This window comes from Carcharodon carcharias, chromosome 18, assembly GCF_017639515.1.
Source record: "Carcharodon carcharias isolate sCarCar2 chromosome 18, sCarCar2.pri, whole genome shotgun sequence".
Taxonomy (NCBI): domain Eukaryota; kingdom Metazoa; phylum Chordata; class Chondrichthyes; order Lamniformes; family Lamnidae; genus Carcharodon; species Carcharodon carcharias.
The window spans coordinates 84,926,874-84,950,355 of NC_054484.1; the positions used below are offsets into that span (position 1 = coordinate 84,926,874).

General features: G+C 44.3%; 1 protein-coding gene across 4 annotated transcripts in view; it reads right to left on the reverse strand.

Moving 5' to 3' along the window:
• LOC121290654 (pleckstrin homology-like domain family B member 1) overlaps window positions 1-23,482 on the reverse strand; it is a 250,600-nt gene that overhangs the window by 94,685 nt on the left and 132,433 nt on the right. For all 4 annotated transcript variants that reach the window (XM_041211388.1, XM_041211386.1, XM_041211389.1 and 1 more), the window contains 2 exons: window positions 21,818-21,961; window positions 14,622-14,759 (listed from right to left, as the gene is read on the reverse strand). In XM_041211388.1, the coding sequence (XP_041067322.1) occupies window positions 14,622-14,759; window positions 21,818-21,961 (282 nt within the window). The remainder of the gene's footprint in view (window positions 1-14,621; window positions 14,760-21,817; window positions 21,962-23,482) is intronic.

Genomic DNA, 23,482 nt, shown 5'->3' on the forward strand with positions numbered 1-23,482 from the left:
CAGGGAGAAGTTAGGGATGTAAGGTAAGTGGACATGATGTGGAGGGTGGGGGGAATCGGAGGTTGAGGTCGGGGGGGGGGAGGATCAGAGGTCGGGGGTCAGAGGTCGGGAAGGGGAATGCAAGGTCGTGGTGGGGATCCGAGGTCGTGGTGGGGATCAGACGTCGGTGGGGGGGGGGAGGTGATCAGGCGTCGGAGGGGTTAGGCTTTGGGGGAGGGGGAAGGGCCTCGGTGGGGGGGGTGTGTCGGGCCTTGGAGTTGGGCGGCAGGCCTCCTTGGAGGATGTCGGGCCTCAGGGGTGGGGGGGAGGGGTTAGTCCGACCTTGGTGAGTCGGGGATCAGGAGTGTTGGGTCGGACCTGGGTAGAGGTGGGTTGGAGGGAGCGGGAGGGGGGTGGCGCGATGGTGAGGGCCATTAGAGTCAGGCCCGCCACAGCTGGTTATGTGGGGGAGGGGGGAAGGAGTCATCCTGTATGGGTGGGGGGGAATCCCATGGGGGCAGTTATTGTGGGATGAGGTTGGCGGGGGGGAGGTGCAATCCTCTGGGTGTTGTGTGGAGTCCCATGGAGGGGTCGGTGTGGGTCTCTGTAATCTTTACCCAGAGGTTCAAAGAGGTTTTCATTCTTCTGACTTTTTCTGGGTAACTATTGGTGTAACCCTGGTGGAACCATCCAGAGTTAGTGCGATGCAAACCTTACCTGAGTACGTCCACAGGCCTAAATCAGGCTGAAGAATGGTCAAAGCTTGTGGTACAAGAGATTCACTCGATTTCGCTCCTCCTTCCAAATGTATTTCCAGTGCCCCACAAGCCACCACACCCCGCAGAAAAAGGTCTAGTGGCCTCATGAGGTTAGCCACAGTAAGTCAGGTGGGAGTACAATTGTGCACCCTGAAGCACTTTTAGCCTCACTGTAACACCAGACTATCAGCAAACAAGTGAGAGAACAGGAGAAGCGGCCTGTTTCCAGTGGCTGATGAATCTGGAGCAGAACAACAACTTCCATTCATATATTGCCTTTAACATAGCAAAAACATCCCAAGGTGCTTCACAGGAGCATAATCTGACAAGGTTTGACACTGAGATATAGATGATATTAGGACAGCTAAGCTTGGCCAAAGAGTTAGACTTTAAGAAGCAACTTTAAAGAGGAGGGAGAGGTAGTGAGGCTTAAGGAGAGAATACCTGAGATGAGGACACTGACAGCTGAAGGATAGCAGAATGAAGGCATTTTTGATGTTCAAGAAGCCAGATTTGGAGGAACGCAGAGATGTCAGATTATAGGGCTGAAGGAGGTTACAAACAGAGAAACTGTGGTAAAGTGAAGTACCATGTTCCTTTAAGAGAATGCAAGTGGACTAACCACGTGACAGTAATGACCAATCAATGTACAGCATGGGCTACCGGTTAACTGGAAGTCTAGAGCTGGTGATGGTTGTGGGAGCACGCAAGGATTTAGTGCTCTGCTTTCTGTTGCAATAAACAATCACAGTTTGTTCTTATGTTGGTCTCTCTCCGTTATTGATAGCGAGCATCAACTAACAAGTGTATATGAAGGTGTGCAATTCGAGTTTACTCGACTAGTGAACTCAGAGACTCAAGACGTAAAACTGGCGACGAAGATGAACATAGCAAAAATTGTATGACCCCTGAGTGAGAATCCACCAGACGGGTGAGCAAAGCATTAGAAAGAAAATCTGTACTTATTCTGTAAAATAGATGGCAATCAGAGCAGAAAACAGCATAGTTTTAAATTTGAAAACAAAAGAGAAAAAGGAAAAAAAAACCCTGCAGAATCGCGATCACTGGGATCCACTCAAAGAACATGAAACCCAGCACAGGAAAGCCAACAGCTGCAGAGACAGAGTTAAAAAAGAAACAGTGACTGCTCTTAAAGCAGCAATACATTTAAAGGGGTACAGGCTTTAGACAGAAAGTTATGAGGCACCCCAGACAGAGGGCAATTCTGCAGAAGGCAAAACACGAATCAATCGGCAGCAATCAAGAAAGCTGTGATAAGCCAAACACCTGAATTCGGCATTAACTGGGGAGCCATCAGAGGCACAGTCCCCTTACAGTCGTTCACAATGCCGCAGTTCGGGTGCGTCTATCCATTCAACCACATTTCAGATGCCTGGTCTCAGTATGTCGAACGCCTAGTGTTTTTTTTTTTACCGCTAACGACATCACGGGGGAGGACAAGAAGAGGATGATTCTTTTGTCCACATGCGGGAGCAAAACATACGGGCTGATCCGCAGCCTCATGTCATCTAACGCTCCCGAATCAAAGACTTTCAATGATTAATAAATTGTACAAAACTACCCTTGACTTAGTCACTGTGCAGCGCTTCAAGTTCAATTCAAGGATTAGACTTCCAGGGCTGACTATGAGGCCATTTTAAAGGGATTGACTGAACATTGCAAATTTGGAATGTCCATTAGTGATACGTTGAGAGGCCGAATGATATGCAGGATTGGAGATGATACTATTCAAAGGCGTTTACTAGCTGAATCTTCAATAAGGCATTAGAATTAGCCACAGCCATGGAGAGGGCTGTTAGAAATTCGGAAGCTATAAGAGATACACAAAATGGTGATGTCCATCTGGTAGGGTAGGAAAGACCGGCAACAAAAGGCGCAAAAACATCGGACCCCACAGATAGCCGGGAAACACTCCCAATGTACAAATCAGTAAAAAAAACCAGCAATGCCACATTGAAAACCCACAAAATGAATGACAGAAATGCATCCAGGCATCCAGTAGGTGATCGATAATTCAAACAAGTCGAATGCTTTTTCAGCCACCGCTATGGTCACATAAGGCGGCACTGCAGCGATAGGCTGAGACAGCATTTTAAAGACAAAGGGAGAAATCATGGAAGAACCAGGAGAAATAGAATCAGACATCCATTCATTATATAACCTGAAAGTGGGTAGAACTGAGCCAATCCAAGTATTCATTATAGTCATCGGACAACCCATTAAGATACGGTGTCCGTCATTGGAGAACAGACATTCAGATATTTGAATAAAGGAACCCATCCTTTAGGATTGGAAATTTCTGACACTAAACTGAGAACATACACGGGTGAAGAAATAAGACCAACAAGGATACGTCAAGTCAAGGTGCTGAGGAATAGTCTGCAAAATTACCCCTATTTGAATTGTCAGGCAGGGGACTGAGTCTCCTTCGGAAGGACCCAGCTGGGAGAGATAAACCTTGAGGGCCTGCAAAATTCCCAATTGGAAACCAGGAGCATTAACGCAGGAAAAAAAGTGCATGAAGACCCAACGGGAGAAGCCCGTGGAAGTGTTACACCAGGACAGAGTTCAAGCTGAAGTCAGCATCCTTCAAAAAGAAAAGGAAAGCCTATGATAGGGCTGCTGTGTGCCACAAAATTCAATCAGCTCCCAATTTGTGCCACTGAAAAGCTATGAAGAAGAAAAGGAAGAGTTAAGCCTGTCTCTGGCTGAGTTAAGGAACAAATTAGCAGAGAAGGGCCAATGATATGACATTCTCCAAGAAACTATTAATGAGAATAGGAAAGAATTGGAAGAGCTGAAGCAGCAGCTGCGTAAAAGCCCTGAAGTTTTAAAGCTAGAAGGCCCTGAGTTCTCAGAAGAGCTGTTGGAAAGCCAAACTATTGAGCTCATTCATATTCAGCTCGTGCCTGAGTCTGGTTCAGCCAACAGCGAAATTAAAGACAATCGAAAGACCAAGGGAGAAATCATGACATATGTCTCATGGAAGAACCAGACATCCATTCATTATATAACCTGAAAGTGGGAAGAACTGAGCCAATCCAAGTAGTCATTACTTGGTTTGTGTGAGTGAGTGTGTGTGTGTGTGCACGTGTGTGCATGTGGGGGTGTGGGTATGTGCGTGTGTGAGACTTGATTTGTAAATAGTTATTAGTGTAAATAGTTCATGTTATTAAGTTTGTCAACTGTATTTTTTTTAAGTAAAGGGGGAGGGATGTGGTAAAGTGGAGTACCATGTATCTTTAAGAGAATGCAAGTGGACTAATCATGTGACAGTATTGACCAATCACTGTACAGCACGCACCCTACACCCATACCTACTAACATACACACCCACCCCACCCACACACATATATCCGCAAAACACACACCTACGCACCCACATCACCACACCCACATGCACACACCCATACCCCCACACATATACATGTGCGTGCACACACACCCTTACACCCACACAAATACACATGCACACACACACCCATACCCCCACACGCATCCACGTGCACACACACACAGCTACACACATGCCCACACACACACACACACATACACTCACACATATTCACCCCTACCCACTTACACATACCTCCATCCACATACGTACCCACAAAAAAAACCACCCATATACACATCCACACCTACCCACGTACACACACCCACCCACACCCATGTACATTTTGTTCACATACACACAACACCCACATACAAACACCCATACCCCCACACGCATACACACGTGCATGTGCATGCACACACACACCCCCTCATATACATACACACCCCATACACACACCCTCCCACACATACACACCACACCCACATACACATACCCCCACATGCATACATGTGTGTACACAGAAACATCCCTACACTCACATTCATTTTTGTTTACATACACACAACCACACTCACACAAACACACCACATACACATATACACACATTCAAATCCACATAAGGATACACGGTTGAAACAAGGATACACTGTTGAAAAAAATACACAGCCTGTTTTAACAAAAAACTCCATGATAAACTTTGCCTGAATAAAGTTTTTGAGATTTGTCCTCCTAGCTGCTCTTTAATTAATTTTTGAGTACCAACCAGTCAGATATTAAAGCTGTTCAGCTACTGAATGTCACAAATGGATCTGGGCGACCCTGGTACGTTGCATGTGCTCAGACCACAGTCTAAATTAACCTACGACACATTTCTGTCCAAAATGGCCACGTCGAAGATTAAGTCTCAAGCGATACCAAGGTCATCAAGTCAAAGAAAATAATCAAAGCGGAAAGGGCATGAGTAGGTACACAGAGTCATGTGATCACAAAATACGCAAACTTCAGATTGTTTTTTGTGTGTTGTTTAAACCTTTGCCTTTGGACAATAGAAATCTAAATTAATGAGGGAATAACGCAACATGTGAAATTATTTTCAAGAAGCATTTTGAAGGATCTGTGAAATAAATGGTGGAGAGTATGGCACTTATCAAAACAGTGGGTGTAATGGAACACTGCAAGGCACAAAGTGTCAAAGCTAAGTGTCACAGGTAGCTGCAAAAAAAAACCCAACACTTTTACATGAAATTTCCTGTAGGAGCTGGTTTACATGGGGGAGTTTTCACTGTCCTGAATGTAGTATATGGATCACTTCATAGAATTAGTAAACTGACTTTTACTAGAATGTATATGGGCGTAAAAGACAAACTCAGGAACCAGCGATCTACTGACCCTCTCCAACTGTTCCTGTAAGCATTTTCTCATGGAATCTGGGCAGTTATCAAGCTTGTTCTTCAACTCAGAGTAACCCTCTTGCAGCCTCTCTACTTTTTCTCTCTCAGTTTTCAAATGTGATTTTTCCTGGAAAGCAGAGCACAGAAATAACAAAAGGGAAAGGTGACTTAAAATGAGTCCGTGCACGCCCGGGTACAATGCCCACTTCCTGGCACTTGCCGGCAGCACTAAAAACAGCAGCTCTGTAATCAGCTGACTAACAAAGGGCATGTTTCATAGGAGCAGGAGGAGGCTGTTCAGCCCCTCGAGCCTGGTCCATCATTCAGTTCGACCAAGGCTGATCTGAGCCTCAGTTCTATTCGCCCACATTTTCTCCACATCCTTTAATAACCTTAGCTGAAAAAGAAGTCAATCTCAGGTTTGAAATTTTCAAATAACATCCAAGCTTGACAACTCTTTCAGAGAGGGATCCAGGTTTCCACTGTGTGATGAAGTGCTTTTTGACATCACCCTGGAACACTCCAGCTCTAATTTTAAAGTTATTTCCCTTTATTCTGGACTCCCCTATCGGAAAAAATAGTTTCCTTCCCTCTATCTTTTAATCATCTCAAACGCCTCAATGAGATCAACCCTCAATCTTCGGTACTCAAAGGAATACACCTTCCAAACCTACGACCACTACCATTTAGAAGGACAAGGGCAGCAGACACATCGGAACACCACCACCGGGACGTGCCACTCACCATCCTGATTCGGAAATATATCACCGTTCCTTCACTGCTGTTGGGTCAAAATCCTGGAACTCCTTCCCTAACAGCACTGTAGGTGTACCTACACCACATAGACTGCAGCGGTTCAAGAAGGCAGCTCATCACCACCTTCTCAAGGGCAATTAGGGATGGTCAGTAAAGGCTGGCTGTAGTGATTGTCGTTATAACCTTTCCTACCGCCTTTAGGGGTCACAAAATTATACTGACAAATGAGCCCTAAGCACAGGTAATTTTAAAAGCGGAGCTTTCTAGCTGTGGACCTGGTTCAAGTATGTAGCTTCCAAAAGAGCTCTGTAAATAAAGTTATCTGTTTCAAGTGAGAAGCCTGCCTGGTACACCAAGTTTATTACATTTGGTGACAAGGATAAGTAGTTCCGATGCTGCACCTTGCCTTGTGAACGTCAGTACATCAATTCTTATGGAAAGAAAGAAAAGTATCCCCAGCAGCCATGCCACTCTTCAGCAGAATCGACCCTTCTGGCTCGTCCACGGAAGACTGGAGCCAGTACATTGAGTGCCTAGGTTTTTATTTTGTGGCGAATGAAATAACAGCGGAGGAGAAGCAGAAGGCAATTCTTTCAAGTGTCTGCGGTAGCAAGACATATAACCTCATCCATAGTCTGACAGCTCTGGACGTGCCCAATTCTAAAGCTTTTAACGAGTTAGTAAATCTTGTATATTCAGCAGAAGCCATCAGTAATTATGCAAATATTTAAGTTTAACTCCAGAGTAAGGGCCCCAGGAAAGTCCATCGCAACTTAGATAGCGAAGCTGAAGCAGTTGACTGAGCGCTGCGACTTCGGAGACACACTCAATGACATGTTGCAGGACAGCTGGTTTGTGGCATTCACGATGACGCCATTCAGCGCCATTTACTTGAAGTTAACATTGATATGAAGTGCGCCATGGAAACAGCGCTAGAAATGGACAGTGCTGAGAGGGACTCATAGGCTTTACAGAGTGTGCAACATGGCACCGTTCTTTAGTTGGGGTGGGAACCTAGTGCCGGAGGCGGTGCGAATACCAGGGAGACAGCCGCGAAGTGGGAGACAGTCTCTGCTGCTCGAGAAACGGAAAGGCCTAGTGGAAGCATCATAGCAGCGATTCAAAAATTAATCCGTTACAGATGTGGGGGGTAACCATGTACCGGAAAGCTGCAGATTTAAAGAGGCAGAATGCCACTACTGTCACAAAAAGGGGCATGTGATAAATCAATGCAGGGCGAAATCGATACAGCCAATCAGACAGCAGTCCAAGATGATTGAAATGCACAATATAACAGAACCAGAAGCTGCTGATATTGTTATCTATTGCCCATACTATGTCAAAGCAGTAAAAACAACCAATAACCATCACCCTTCAAGTGAATAGGAAGCCTCTGGTCATGGAGGCAGACACAGGAGCATTGACCACATTGGTGGGAGAACATGCATTTAAATATCGAAATGAAGGTACCCAGCCACTGAATCTGGAGCAATCCACAGCTCAGCTGAAGGTGTACACTGGAGAGTCAATACAGGTAAAAGGTATCGCCTCTGTACCTGTATCTTACAGGAAACAGACAGCCCAGCTTCCAGTGATCATTGTAACAGCTGAAGGACCTTGTCTTCCGGGCTGCGATTGGTTAAAAGAAATTAAGCTTAACTGGTCAGAAATATTTCAAGAGAGAACAAGAGGAATTCCTGAGCTGTTAAGGAAATACAACAGCATATTTTGTGACAAATTGGGAAAGATAAAAGGCTTCAAAGCAAAAATATATGTAGATTGGGAGGCAAGACGCTGGTTCTTTAAGGCCAGGCCTGTGCCTAACATCCTAAAGGAGACGGTGGATGTGGAATTGTGCCGTTTGGAGAAGTTAGGGATAATCCGGCCAGTCCAGCTTTCAGAATGGGCAGCACCATAGTCCCTGTGGTGAAACCTGATAAAACTATTCGCATCTGCGGAGATTACAAATTAACTGTGAACAAGGCTGCTAAATTAGACAAATATCCTATCCCAAGGATTGAAGATTTTTACGCTAAGTTAGCTGGAGGAAAATCCTACACCAAACTGAACATGAGCCATGCACACCAACAGCTAGAGCTGGACAACACATCTAGAGGGTATGTAACCATCAACATGCACAAGAGCCTGTAACAGTATACACACCTACCCTTTGGTGTGTCATCTGCTTGTGTGATTTTTCAAAGGACCATGGAAAGCCTATTGCAAGGTCTTCCCCGAGTAGTGGTGTACCTGGATGATGTCCTGATCACAGAATCAACAGAAGCCGAGCATTTGGCCGACCTAGAAGAGGTTTTAAGATGATTTTTGGAAACTGGTGTACGATTGAAGAAAGATAAATGTACTTTGACTTCACTTACTTGGGTCACCGAGTGGGTGCCCAGGTTAGCACCCAATAGAGGAGAAAGTCAGGGCAATCAAGTAGGCACCCTCTCCTACCAGTGCCACTGAACTCAAACCTCTTTTGGACATGATCAATTATTATAGTCGCTTCTTGCCAAACTTGTCAACAATGTTAGCCCCTTTACACTTCTTGTTGAAAAAGAACCATCGTTGGCCATGGAATTTGCAACAAGAAGTCATCTTCATAAAAGTCAAGAAGCTATTACACTCATCATGTCTACTAGTAAATTATGACCCATCAAAAGAATTAATATTGACCTATGATGCATCTCCTTACAGGGTGGGAGCTGTGTTAGGATGGAAGGTGGTTCTGAGCAGCCAATCGGCTGAGTCTCCAGAACCCTCTCTGTAGCTGAGAAGGATTATTCCCGACTTGAAAAGGAAGGTCTATCAGTGATATTCGGAGTGAAGAAATTCCATTAGCATATTGTCGGACCATAAACCATGACGGGTTTCTTTAGTGAGGATAAAACTATTCCACAAATAGCCTCAGCCAGAATTCAATGTTGGGCTTTGATTTTATTGGAGTACACCTTTAAGCACCATCCAGGTACGCATTTGCAAATGCAGTCAGCCGCAGTCATCTTCCATTACCAGATAGCATTGTACATGCTCCAGTGCCACAAGAAGTCGTACCTATATTGAATTTCTTGGACTCGTCGCCGGTGCCTGTGAAGCAAATAAGGAATTGGACAAACAGGGATCCAATTTAATAAAAAGTCCGAGACCAGGTATTGCAAGGATGGTTGAATTCACCAGTGTTTGAAGAGATGAGACCATTCCATGCCTGTAAAATTGAGTTAAGCTGTCAAGATGGAATCTTGTGGGGATCAAGAGTCATTGACACTTCGCAAGGAAGAGAACCACACTTGACAGAGTTTCACAGTGCACATCCAGGCATTTTGATGATGAAGGTGCTTGTGTGAAGCTACGCCTGGTGGCCAGGCATTAACACTGACATTGAAAGCACTGTCTCCAGTGTCAGCAACAACAGAAGTTGCCTGTTTCAGCTCCACTGCATCCATGGGAGTGGCCTGGTCGACCCTGGGTTAGATTACATATAGACTGTGTAGGCCCATTTTTAGTGCTGTGTTTTTATTGATCGTTGATGCGTATTCTAAGTGGATGGATGTGTATGAAGTTAGATCACCGACATCGTGTGTAACTATTGAAAAGCTGCATCAATGTTTTAGTGTACATGGCCTACAGGAAGTCACTGTTTCAGATAATGGTGCTGTCTTCACTAGTACAGAATTTCAGAAATTCATGAGTTTAAATAGAATTAAACATATTAAAACAGCACCATATCACCTCTCATCAAACAGTTTAGCTGAAAGAGCTGTACAAACTTTCAAATCAGGGATGAAGAAGTTATCTGAAGGAAGGTTAGAAACTCGAATTCCACATTTTCTTCTCCATTACCGTACGATTCCTCATGCAACTATGGGTTCAACACCATCTGAATTACTGATGAAATGCCGCCTACGTACAAGGTTAAGTCTGGTGTTTCGAAACTTAGAGGGGAAGGTAGAGAAGAATCAGAGTAGCCAGAAATTGAATCACGATATTTATAGCAAAGCTCAAAAATTTACTGTGGGAGATATAGTTTATGTGCGGAATTTTGGAAATGGCCCTGGTTGGGTTCCTGGTATAATTGTCTCTGAAACTGGACCCTTGTCATTCCAAGCCGAAATGAGAGACCGGATTGTTCAAAAACATGTGGATCATCTAAGGAGTAGAGAGACATTTCAACAACCAGCTATTCCGTCTATAATTGATATCGAACCTTTAATCCCTGAGGCGACAGACCAACCTAGAATAGACATACCTGATGTCTCTGTTAAATTACCTAACACTTTCTAAGGATGTCCCTGACGCTGCAGTTCCTGATCATGTCGATCCAGTGGGTGAATCTCAAGTCGCAAAGCTACATCGCTCTAACCGAATCAGAAAACCACCTCAGAGACTTAATCTTTAATCACATGACCTGTGTATATATGTATATATGTTGTGGATTAAAATATTCTTCATAAATAGGAAATATAAAAAACTAAAGGGGCAGGAAATGTAGTGATTGTAGATGTAACCTTTCCTACTGCGTGATTGTATTGACGAATGAGCCCTAAGCCTGGGTAATCTTAAGGACGGAGCTTTCTAGTTGTGGACCTGGTTCCCGCATGTATCTTCTAAAAGAGCTCTGTAATAAAGTTATCAGTTTCAAGTAAGAAACCCGTCCAGTACTTCAAGTTCATTACACTGGCCTAGCCACTGATGTCCACATCCCATGAATGAATAAAAAAAAACACCTAAGATGTGTTTGCAGGTGAGCAATCTAATCCATCGTTTTACAAAGAAAACCCTGCTAAAAGTAATCAGCAAATGAATGTTCCATTTTTTTTCATTCATGGGATATGGACGTCACTAGCTGGGCCAGCATTTATTGCCCATCCCTAACGTTCAGAGGGAATTTAAGAGTCAACCACATTGCGGTGGGTCTGGAGTCACTCAAGAAACTTGACACCATGCAGGACATAGCAGCCTGCTTGATTGGCACCCCATTCACCACCTTAAACATTCACTCCCTCCACCACCGACACACAGTAGCAGCAGTGTGTACCATGTACAAGATGCACTGCAGAAACTCACCAAGGCTCCTTTCACAGCACCTTCCAAACCCGCAACTTCTACCATCTAGAAGGACAAGGGCAGCAGACACATGAAAGTTCCCCTCCAAGCCACACACCATCCTAGCTTGGAAATATATCACCGTTCCTTCGTGTCACTGGGGCAAAATCCTGGAACTCCCTTCCTAACAGCATTGTGGGTGTACCTACACCACATGGACTGCAGCGGTTCAAGAAGGCAGCTCACCACCACCTTCTCAAGGGAAATTAGGGATGAGCAATAAATGCTGGCCTAGCCACACCCTATGAAAGAATATTTTAAAACTCATCCAGTCTAACAAGTTGCTTGTGACCTGCCATAAACTCTCCATTCCACTAATTCTGGTCTATTGTGCAACCTCTTCCCCAATGCCATCAGCCACATACACCCCCATGGCTCTAATTTTCTCCCAGAACCTCTCCCTGTTATAAGTCAGAATTACCACAAGTAACACTGATCCCAGTGTATCTTGCAGTGTGGAATCCATTATCAAGGGTGTCTGTGTGGACAAGACTCTGAAAATCTGCGATCTCTGTTCCATTACCCTAACTGTGTATGGTCACCAATCCTCAAGGACTGCACAGGAGTTACTGACTAATCTCTATGGTCCTGCCTTGGGGGACAAGCAAAGTGGGTGTTAAAATGTGGATATTTTCCCCCCACTTTCTTTTGAACACTGTTTGTTTTTAGTTGTAAGAGAAAGGATGCTGACTGACAATCAAGGTGGGTGATGAAGATTCTATTCACTTTCCCATTGGCGTCAGGCACCACAGTTACAGGAATGTTGACCAAGCAATGGCAGTAAAGTGTGGGGTGGGACAGTTGGAGGCGGGGGGTCAGAAATATGACCAACAAAGCTAGCAACTGGATAACCACGGAACATCCATTTATAACCCTTAGGATATCTTCTGAAAAAGAGGCAGGTACCTGCACTAGCATTGGCACAACCACTAGCTGCCCAAGGACACCCAAGGAACCATGAGATTGAACCAGGCCCACCCCACACGCTCCAATTGTATCTTAAGTCTACCTTCAACACAACACAACCATTGCTGTGCACTACTGAGTCATGTTGCTAAATGGGGACCACCCACACAAGTAAAATACAATCTCTGCTTCGTCACTCAAGGCTCCCATATACTGGACAATGCAGCCCAACAGGACTTTGCCTCATCTACCATAGCAGATACATCAGTGCAATCTTTGAGCGCAGTCAAGTACCCTCGACAAGAAGAGTTTGGGGGGTGGGGGGGAACGGGCATGGAATTGGCAGGAGGCGTAGCTTCTGCAGAAGATCAGGGAACATGGGATTCAGTAAACTAAATCAGAAAGAAGAGATAACACACAGCCCTTGTGCCAACTCTGTCACCAACCTGCAGAGACCATCGTCTGCTCAGCCATCTGCTTTTTGCTCCATTAAACCTTTGCCTTTAAGCTTTGTGATTCATAATCCTGTTTACTCTTGTCTGATTACAGGCATTAACATGTTCAGCTGCAAGCATTTGAAACGGCCCTTGCTACTTTGCCAGGCCTTAAGTGAGACCAAAGTGTACGCATGCACACAGACATTCATGTACCAACAAGCACACACAGCCACACATTCACACACACACACATTTTATGTAGATTCACTGACTGGGTTCCAAAATCATACTTTAGACAGTTGTCTGTTTCACGTTGGTCGGTGCCATTTTACTGTTACAGTCTATCCCTCTCGGAATACCACAACAAAAAATACAAGCAGATAAAGAGTTAGATATACAAAGAATTTGCATTTATACAGTTGCTTCTCACAGTCTTATGATGTCCCAAAGCACTTGGCAGCCAATGAATTGCCAAAATGTTGGAAACATGGCAGCTTACTTGTGCACAGCAAGCTCCCACAGACAGCAATGTGATAATGACCAGGTAATCTGTTACTGTTAATAATGATTGAGGGATAAATATTGGAAAGGACACTGGGGAGAACTTCCCAGCTCTTCTTCGAATAGTGCCATGAGGTCTTTTACCTCCATTCGATGAAGGAAAGACTCAGACTAACCCTCAGTTTAACGTCTCATCTGAAAGACAGAATCCCGAACAGTGCAGCATTCCCTCAGCAGTGCACTGGAGGGTCAGCCTAGATTATATGTTCATCTCTCCGGAGTGGGGTTTGAGCCTATGACCTTCTGTGCAATATCAATCTTCGGCAGACATAATCTCTTCCAAGTCTGTTTGCAGAATGAACCATCATTTTACTGGGAGCCATTGTTGTCCATACTCACCCACTTTCATGGTGAGGGGCTCAAAGATAACGTTATCATTTGAATTTAACCGCAGTGATTGTACTAGAATGTTTTCACTCTGTTAAGAGAAGGCAAAGGTTGGGAGGGGTGGTGGGAGTCTGGGATTGGCTCATTAAATAGTTATAGAATGTTGTCCAGGAATGGGGTGGGGGCTATGATGTAAAGTCATTAAACTCAGTGTAAAAGCTGGAAGGCAGTAAAGTGCTGTTTCTCCAGCTCGCACAGATCTTCATTGGAACAGGGTAGGAGGCCGCAGCCAGAGAGGGAATGGAATAGACCTTCCAATTTCTCCAACAATCTGTAATCATTTACCCTTCCTTCCAAACCCATTTTTGTTCCTTTATTTGCCCCTTCACCATTTCCTTTTGCCTTGCGTCATCATCCCTTATCATTTAATCTCTCCTGCCTCACACCCTGGCATAAGCCTTTCCCTTTTGATCTTTCCTGTGCCCACCACACCCAACACCCACAACCCCCCCTCCCACCACCACCCCCCCCACCCCGCCCCCCACAATACCTTTCCACAATTCCAGAACTAGTTAACCACTAGTCATCTCAAACATCTCTCAATGTGATGAAAGGTCACAGACCTGAAACGTTAACTCTCTTTTGCTCTCTACAGGTGCTGAGTGTTTCCAGTATTTTGTTTTTATCATACAGAATTAGTAATTTGCCTAGTAAGTTTGCTATCTCTGGACCCAAGAGCGTTCTTCGCTGCTGAGCCATTAAATTTATTCCTCCCCCACTGTGGTTACACTTGTGCCCCCCTCCCTGGCCCTTCGCCCTAGCCTTGTTGTAAATTGGACAGTGCCGTTAACTCCTTAGCCCAGAAGATAGGTCAAGGAACAAAATATCTTAAAGCTGCAGGGCACCTAGGTTATGGGTTTACTGGGTCTGAGGGCAGAAAAACAGCCCTATCTCCAGAACTGCTCATCTGCAGAAGAAAATCAAAGTCACAATCAGTCTAGCCGTACTCCACAGTTTAATCCTCTTCAATTATTCCTACCTTAGCCTTTTCAGATGCAACACTGGTCTCCAAATCAGTTATTTTCTTCTGGAGTTGTTCCATTACATCTTTCTCGTACTGGACATGTGAGATCTCCGAGTCCCGCTCCCCCTCCAACAAGGCACGCTCCATCTCCATCTATGAAAACACCGCAGACAAGGTCCTTATCTCTTTCCGAACATCACGGGGCTACCGGATCACGAGGGGAAGAACATTCCCTTCGCATCTTTCACATCATTGAAAAGAGAAGTCTGGCTGAGACAATGTGGCAGAGGAATCCTCAAACAGGCAACATTCTTTGATCAGTGCGCTAAATGAGAAATCGGTAATCCTTTACCCAAAACTATTAACATGAGTCCGCTCCCATTGCTCAATTCTCAGATTTTCCTATCTTCTGTCCATCTTTGAGGGGAGTGGGGGGGACAGCGGCGGCGGTGGTAGCGTAGTGGTGTTGTCACTGGACTCGTAGTCCAGAGGCCCAGAGTAATGCTCTGGGGACCTGGGTTCGAATCCCACCACGGCAGATGGTGAAATTTAAATTAAATAGAAACCAGGAATTAAAAGTCTAATGATGACCATGAAACCATTGTCGATTGTTGTAAAAACCCATTTGGTTCACTAATGTCCTTTAGGGCTGGAAATCTGCCGTCCTTACCCGGTCTGGCCTACATGTGACTCCAGACCCACAGCAATATGGTTGACTCTTAAAATGCTCTCTGAACAAGGGCAATTAAGTTTGGGCAATAAATGCTGGCCTAGCATGAATGACTAAATTTTTTTAAATCTTTCCTCACGTCAATTATTGAAACAATATAATTTGCTGTATTAAACTTCTTGTCACATGTGGGCATCATTAATGTTAGTTTATTTGTGTTAATGTATTCATGTTAATTTATTCTTGTTAATTTATTGATGTTAATTTATTCATAATTTATCAAGCAAATCAAGCCCTCTGCTGGAGAGCAGGTGAGATCAGCAAATTAAGGAACTGGCCTAATCTGGTTCTGTTACTGCCAGATAAGAGATTTATTTGAATCTCAGAAGTATAAATAAGAGAGGTTAAGTGCACTATTACAGAGTGGAGTTGCTGTGAGTTTGGGGGAGTGGGGAGGGAGGTGCTGTTTTCTTTGTCTTTCTCAGCTTGCAAGAGACCAGGAATTGAACAGCTGTGCAAGAGGGCTGAGTAGCATCACAGGAGGAACACAACTTCATTGGTTGGTGATAAACTGCTGTTAGAGAGGGTCTTTAAGTAGCTGAAAATTAGAAAACACATTTTTCTTAAAAGAAGGAGCTATTTAGATTTCAGTAAGAAACACAGGCAATAGGGAAGTCAAGTCAAGCCAGGTCAAGGTCAGGCAAAATAAAGTAGTAGAAGTAAACCAAAGCTAATATAAGGGAAGTAAATTGAAGCAATGATAGGTCAGCTCGGTCATGTGGAATGCATGTCCTGTAATATGTGGGAAGTTGTTGATACTACTGATGTCCTAGATGACTGCCTGTGCAGAAAGCGTCACCAGCTGCAGAATCTTGAGCTCCAGGTTTCAGAGTTCAAGCAGCGGTATTCACTGTGGCACATCCGTGAGGCTGAGAGCTACATGGATAGCACGTCAGAGAGATGGTCACAACTCAGCTTTGGAGCCTGGAGACAGAAAGGGAATGGGTGACTGCCAGGCTTCCCAAGAGACCTAGGCAGGTAGAGCAGAGTTCCCCGGAGCCCCTCTCACCAATCAGTTTTCCGTATCAAAGCTAGTGAGGGCGCTGGTTCCTCAGCAGAGTGCAGTCAGAACAAGATTCGTGATACCATCGGTAGTTCTGCTGCACAGGATGGGAGGAAGAAGAGGGACAGAGCATAAGGTATAGGGGATTCATTAGTTAGGGGAACATACAGGCATTCCTCTGGCTGTTGACATGACTCCGGGATAGTTTGTTGCCTCCCTTGTGCCAGGGTCAAGGATTTCATACAGTGGCTACAGGACAGGAGGGTTATCAGCCAGAGGTCATGGTCCACGTTGTTATCAATGACTTAGATAGGAAAGGAGATGAGGTCTTGAAAGCAGATTTCAGGGAGTCAGGAAGGAGATTGAAAAGCGAGACCTCTAAAGCAGCAATCTCAGGATTACCCCCAGTCCCACATGCAAGTGAATATAGAAATAGGAGAGTAGGGTTATTGAACACATGGTTGGAAAGCTGGTGTAGGACGGAGTGCATCAGATTTCTAAGGTGCTGGGGCTAGTTCTGGGCAAGATGGGAACTGTACAAACTGACCGGTCTGCACCTGAACAGGACTGGAACAAATATCCTTGCAGGGAGATTTGCTAGTGCTGTGGGTTGGCAGGGGGTGGTGTTTATACTGGATTGGCAGGGGGTTGGGAACATGAGGGCAAATTCTGAGCAGGGAACGGTAGATTGAGAATTAGTGAGTGACTCTGAAAGACAGAAGCAGTACAGGTTAAAAAGTGTACAGAACAGGAATTTGGCAGTGTTAAAAGGTGTATATGCAAGGAGTATAGTAAATAAAGCTGATGAGCTGAGGGCACAGATAGACACACAGCAGCAGGATATCATTGCTATAATGGTAACATATGCTTAAAGAGGGGCAGAAATGGCAGCTCAACATCCCTGGGTATAGGGTTTTCAGGCAGGATACAGAGGGGCTAAAAAGATGGGAAGAAGAGGGAAAGAGCAGAAGGTATAGGGGATTCATTAGTTAGGGGAAAAGACAGGCATTCCTCCGGCCATGACTCCGGGATATTATGTTGCTTCCCTGGTGCCAGGGTCAAGGCTGCAGGACAGGAGGGTTATCAGCCAGAGGTCGTGGTCCACATTGGTACCAATGACTTAGGTCAGAAAGCAGATAAGGTCCTGAAAGCAGATTTTTAGGGAGTCAGGAAGGAGATTGAAACATTATTGGTTAAAGAATTAATTACAGCTGTGAGGAGGGATGATATACTAAATGAATCATCAAATAAGGCCACATGAGTTGAGGTCATGAAATGGGGGCAGCCACACCCTAGGAGTGTACTATAGACCCCCAAATAGTGGAGGGGAGTTAGAAGAGCAAATATATAGGCAAATTTTTGAGTGCAAAAACAATAGGGCAGTTAATAGTTGGGCACTTCAACTACCCTAATATCAGTTGCGATATGAACATTATGAAGGGCACAGGGAACACAAAATTCTTGAACTGCATTCAAGAGAACTTTTTTAGCTAGCGCGTAACAAGCCCAACGAGAGGGGGCACAATTCTAGATTTAATCTTAGGAAATGAAGCTGGACAAGTGGATGAAGTAGCAGTGGGTGACCATTTTGGAGACAGTGACCATAATATAGTTAGATTTAACATAATTATGGAAAAGGACAAAGATAGAACAGGAGTAAAAGTTCAAAATTGGCAGAAGACATATTTTACAAAGCTGAGAAGTGATCTGGCGAAAGTGGACTGATTACAGCAACTTGAAGGGAAAACAGTGACAGATCAGTGAGAGACATTCAAAAGCGAGATTCTACAGACACAGTGTAGGCATCTCCCCACAAAGGAAAAGGTGGTGCTGCCAAATCTAGAGCCCCCTGGTTATCCAGAAGTATACAGGGTACAATAAAGCAGAAAAATAAACCTTATGACAGTCACAAAAAGCTTAATACTGTAGAAAGCCTAGAGGAGAAAGTACAAGGGTGAAGTAAAAAAGGTAATTAGGGAAGCAAAGAGAGAATATGAAAAAAATAATGGCAGGTAAGATCAAAGAAAACCCGAAGATGTTTTACCAATACATTAAGAGTAAAATGAGAACTAAGGGAAAGATCGGGCCTATCAGCAATGTACATGGTAACTTGTGCGTTGATGCTGAAGATGTGGGGAAGATTCTCAATGAAAACTTTGTCTGTTTTCATTAAGAGCGTAAAGTTTTAAATAATAAATATAGTGAGAGAGTAAGTAATGGAGGGACTGACATCCTTGAAGGTGGATAATTAACCAGGACTGGATGGACTGTATGCCAGGCTGTTAAAGGAGGTCAGGGAGAAAGTAGCAGATGCTCTGAGGACCATTTTCCAATCCTCAGCAGATACAGGTGAGATACCAGAGGATTGGAGGTGTGCAAACATTGTACCATTATTTAAAAAGGATGCGAGGGATAGGCCAAAAACTTATAGGCCGGTCAGTCTGACTTCAGTGGTGGGAAAATTATTGGAATCAATTCTGAGAGACAGGATAAACTGTCACTTAGAAAGGAACGGATTGGCCAGGGATAGTCAGCATGGTATTGTTAGGGAAAGATCGTGTCTTACTAACTTAATAGAAATTTTTGAGGAAATAACAAGGAGGATTGATGAGGGTAATACAGTTGATGCTGTCTACATGAATTTTAGTAAGGTATTTGACAAAGTCTCACATGGCAGACTGATCAGAAAATGAGATCCCATGGGATACAGGGGAATGTGGTGAGTTGGATCCAAAATTGGCTCAGTGACAGGAAACAAAGGGTAATGATTGATGGCTATTTTTGCGAGTGAAAAGTAGCTTCCAGTGTGTTCCACAGGGATCAGTGTTGGGTCCCTTGCTGTTTATTATATATATTAATGATTTGAACTTAAATGTAGGTGGCATGACTGGGAAATTTGCAGATGAGATAAAAATTGGCTGTGTAGTTGATAGTGAAGAGGATAGCTTTCGACTCCAAAATGATATCAATGGTTTGGCTAAGTGGGTGGAAAAGTGGTAGATGGAATTCAATCCAGGGAAGTGGGAGGTAATGCATTTGCGGAGGGCAAACAAAGCCAGGGAATACACAATAAATAGGATGCTATTGGGAGGAGTAGAGAAAATAAGAGACCATGTTGTGCATCTCCATAGGTCCCTGAAGGTGGCAGTTCAGGTGGATAAGATGGTAAAGAAAGCATATAGAATGTCTTCCTTTATTGGACAAAGTATTTAATACAGGGATGTAATGCTGGAACTGTATAAAATGCTGGTTAGGCCACAGCTGGAATTTTGTGTACAGTTCTGGTCTCCACATTGCAGGAAGGACATAATAGCTCTGGAGAGAGTACAGAGGAGATTTACAAGAATGTTGCCAGGGCTTGAAAATTGCAGCTATGAGGAGAGATTGGGTAGGCTGGGGTTATTTTCCTTAGAACAGAGAAGGCTGAGGGGTGACCTAATTGAGGTGTACAAAATGATGAGGGGTCTAGATAGGGTAGACAGGAAAAACTTGTTTCCCCCAGCTGAGGGGTCAATTACCAAGAGGCACAGGTTTAAGATGATTGGTAGAAGGATTAGAGGGGACATGAGGAAAAGCAACTTCACCCAGAGGGTGGTTGGTGTTTGGAATTCATTCCCTGAACTGGTTGTTGAGGCTGAAACACTCAACTCATTTAAATGATACCTGGATCTACACCTGAGGTGCTGTAATCTGCAAGGCTACAGAGCAGGTGCTGGAAAATGAGCAGCTAGTTTCTCTTTCCTCTTTTTGGCCAGCACAGACACAATGGGCTGAATGGCCTCTTTCTGTACCATAACTTTTCTCTGGCTCTGTGGCAATTTGACAAAACGCAGATTTGCTCAAAAATATTTTTGTCTTTTTTCATTCTGCAAGGACCTTTACTTCAACCTGCTAGACACAAGCTCAAAATATTTTTTTCTAACACAACCAAAAAACTAAAATATGTGTTACCCTACTGTAACAAAGAATCATTAAGCACAGAAGGAAGCCATTCAGCCCTTTGTGCCTGTGGCAGCTCTTTGAAAATGCTTTCTAATTGCTCTCTCGCGTAGCCTTGAATATTTTTCCTCTGTGTAAATGTACTCACAAACACAACCTTTCCTGACTTTAAGCAGCTTCTTTAGGTCTTTCACTTGGAGGCCTGAGCTTCCCTGAAAGCCTGGGCTTGAAGTTGGCTTTGTTAGCTGAAGGCTGGTACCATCACATCTGGGTCTGCTGTCACCAGGCCGGGGTCACAGCATGTGCACGGTACACAATATCCCAGGGTGGTTCAGTAGTCCCCGCTTCATCAACAGCTCTCACAGCACATTTCTGTCTTACTGACTGATACGAACTGCTGGAAGATTAACTTGAAAGCCCCTTTCCCAGTGCTGTTGTCTACCACAACACTTCATCCTCTCCCTGTGCTGCTGTGCCCCACTATACTCATAGGAACATGGGAACTGCACAAAGTCGCTCAGTCCCACCATTCAATGAGATCATGGCTGATCTCCAACCTATCAATCAATCCCAGAGCTAGCATCAATTGTCTTTTGCAAAAGAGAGTTCCCAACTTCTACCATCCTTTACATAAAGAAGTGCTTCCTCATTTCACTCCTGAACAGTCTGATTTTAATTTTTAGACTATGCCCCCCTAGTCCTACACTCCCCACAGCAGAAATAGTTTCTCTCTATCTATCCCATCTCTTCCCCTTAATACCTTAAAAATGATGACCAAATCGTCCCTTAGCCTTTGTAATTCTGGGAAGTACAATCCTATTTTGTGAAATATCTCATGATTTAACCCTTGGAGTCCATGGAGCGTTCTGAAAAATCCACACTGCACTCCCCACAAGGTGAGTGTGTCCTTCCTAAGGTATGGGATCCAGAACTGTTCCCAGTAACTCAACGTGTGATCAAACCAGGCCTTTGTATCCCTGAAGCATAACCTCTAACCTTTTGTATTCTAGTCTTCTAGATATAAAGGTCAGCATTCCACTAGCCTTCATGATTATTCTCTGTCCATGATGTTTAATGATCTATACATCTGGTCCCTCAAACTCTTTTGGGCTTCCACTGTTTCCAGCTTTTCACCATTTAGCAAGTACCCTGTCCTATCAACTTTCAGTCAAAAGTGGATGATTTCACATTTGCCTACATTGAAAACCATTTGCCACAGTTTGGTCCGTTCACTTAACCTATTAATATCTCGTAATGTTATGTTTCCATCTACCACCCCACTGTGTTACTGTCCCTCATTGCAACCTGCCTCCTTCCAGTGCTGCTGCCTCCCACTTCACCCCAACCCCCTCATCAGTACTCCAGCTTAGCAGCAGAATAATACTATGAATAATTCCATGGGAGATCTGCTTTGGGAATTCTGTGCACAGAAAAACATGGGTGGTGTATATGTCCAGATTCCCAGAATTTTCAACTGGGAAAATGGCCTCCCACCCCTTGCAGCACTAACCCCCCCACCCCCCAATTTACATCCAGTACCTCTTGTGAAGACTCTTCCATTTGATTGTCCAGCTCTTTAATCTTCCGGTTAATCTCTTCCACATTGTTCAGGATGAACATACATTCTTCTTCCAGCTGAGAAATTCTCTCTTTCATGTTCCTCTCTGCCAATTCCTTGTCCTCCTGAAAAACAAAGATCAAATTGCTTCACTGAGCATCGCTTGCATCGACCCCAAACAGAACAGCTGGCAGTGAACTGAGAAACAAGATGAAGCCAAAGATTCCCATGCTCACTCCTCCAGAAAAGAAAGGAAATCTCCAGTCCTGCATTCTCACTCCATAATTGGGGGAACCTTGGTTTTCATTGTCAAGGTGACCAAGTGACTGGCTGAAAAGTAATCAAGTGCCAAAGTCTATTTGTAGAGCATTGTAGTCTAGAATCTTTGCACTGGTTTGAAATTTTCAAGATATTTTAGCTAAAAAATCATATAAACATGACCAGAACCTTGGAAGCTTTTAAAGTTCCCATTTTCAAGGACTTCACTCTTCAGGTCAGACTAAGAATAGAATGAATTCAGGGTCCAACTATTTATAGCAATGTTCCTTATGGAACAGTGCTGTTTTTTTTAATTCGTTCACAGAATTGAACATCGCTGGCTGGGCCAGCGTTTGTTGCTCAAGCCTAGTTGCCCTTGAGAAGTTGATGATGAGCTGCATTCTTGAACCGCTACAGTCCACGTGGTGTAGGTACACCCACAGTGCTGTTAGGGATGGAGTCCCAGGATTTTGACCCAGTGATGACAGGTCAGTGTGGCTCAGTTAGTTGCATCTCACCTCTGAATCAAGAGGCTCTGGATTCAAGTCCCACTCCAGGACTTGAGCGCAAAAAACAAGGTTGACACTCCAGTGCAGTACTCAGGCAGTGTCAATCCCTTGGATGGGATGTTAAACTGAGACCTCATCCAGTCAGATAGGCATAAAAGTTCCCATGACACACTCTTATGAACAGGGGAGCCCCCAGCACCCCCCAGTCCTCCCGCCACCCCCAGCCCCCAGTGACCTCGTCAATATTTATCTGTCAACCAACATCACTGAAACAGATTATCTGGTCATCATTAGAGAATCTTGCTGTCTTTGGGAGCTTGCTGTGTGCAACTTGGCTGCCACGTTTCTTCCATGACTAACAGTGGCTACACTTCAAAAGTACTTCATTGGTTGTAAATGGCATTGGGACATTCAGAGGTTGGTGAAAGGTGCTACATAAATGAAAGTTCTTTCACATAGCAGGCTTCGAACCAAGAGAGAAGAGGATTTTATGTCATGAGCTTGCGCTATACTTGAGTCCATGATTGAGAGGGTAAAGAACACACTAAATGTTCCGATTCTGGGTTTTAGCTCAAACTGATGGGAACGCTGCAGGATAAGTTAGGTCAAGTGGGAGAGCTGGGATGGAGACCAGGCAGACCGCAATTAACCCAGGCCAGTCCATTGTGATGTAGAGAGTGCAGAATGCTGACTTAAGGGGTTGTTGTGTTTCGCCTGTGGTCTTCAGTGCCTTTTCAGTTGCTGGTTAGACAGTCCAGGCTGAGATGGTGCAGTCTGCAGACCTCTCTCTCAGTGAAGCTGCAATAGGACCAGTGCTGTCCAATCCTCTTTGTGGATAAGGTCTTTCTGTTGGGTGCCCCTCTCCTTCTGAGGGAAATC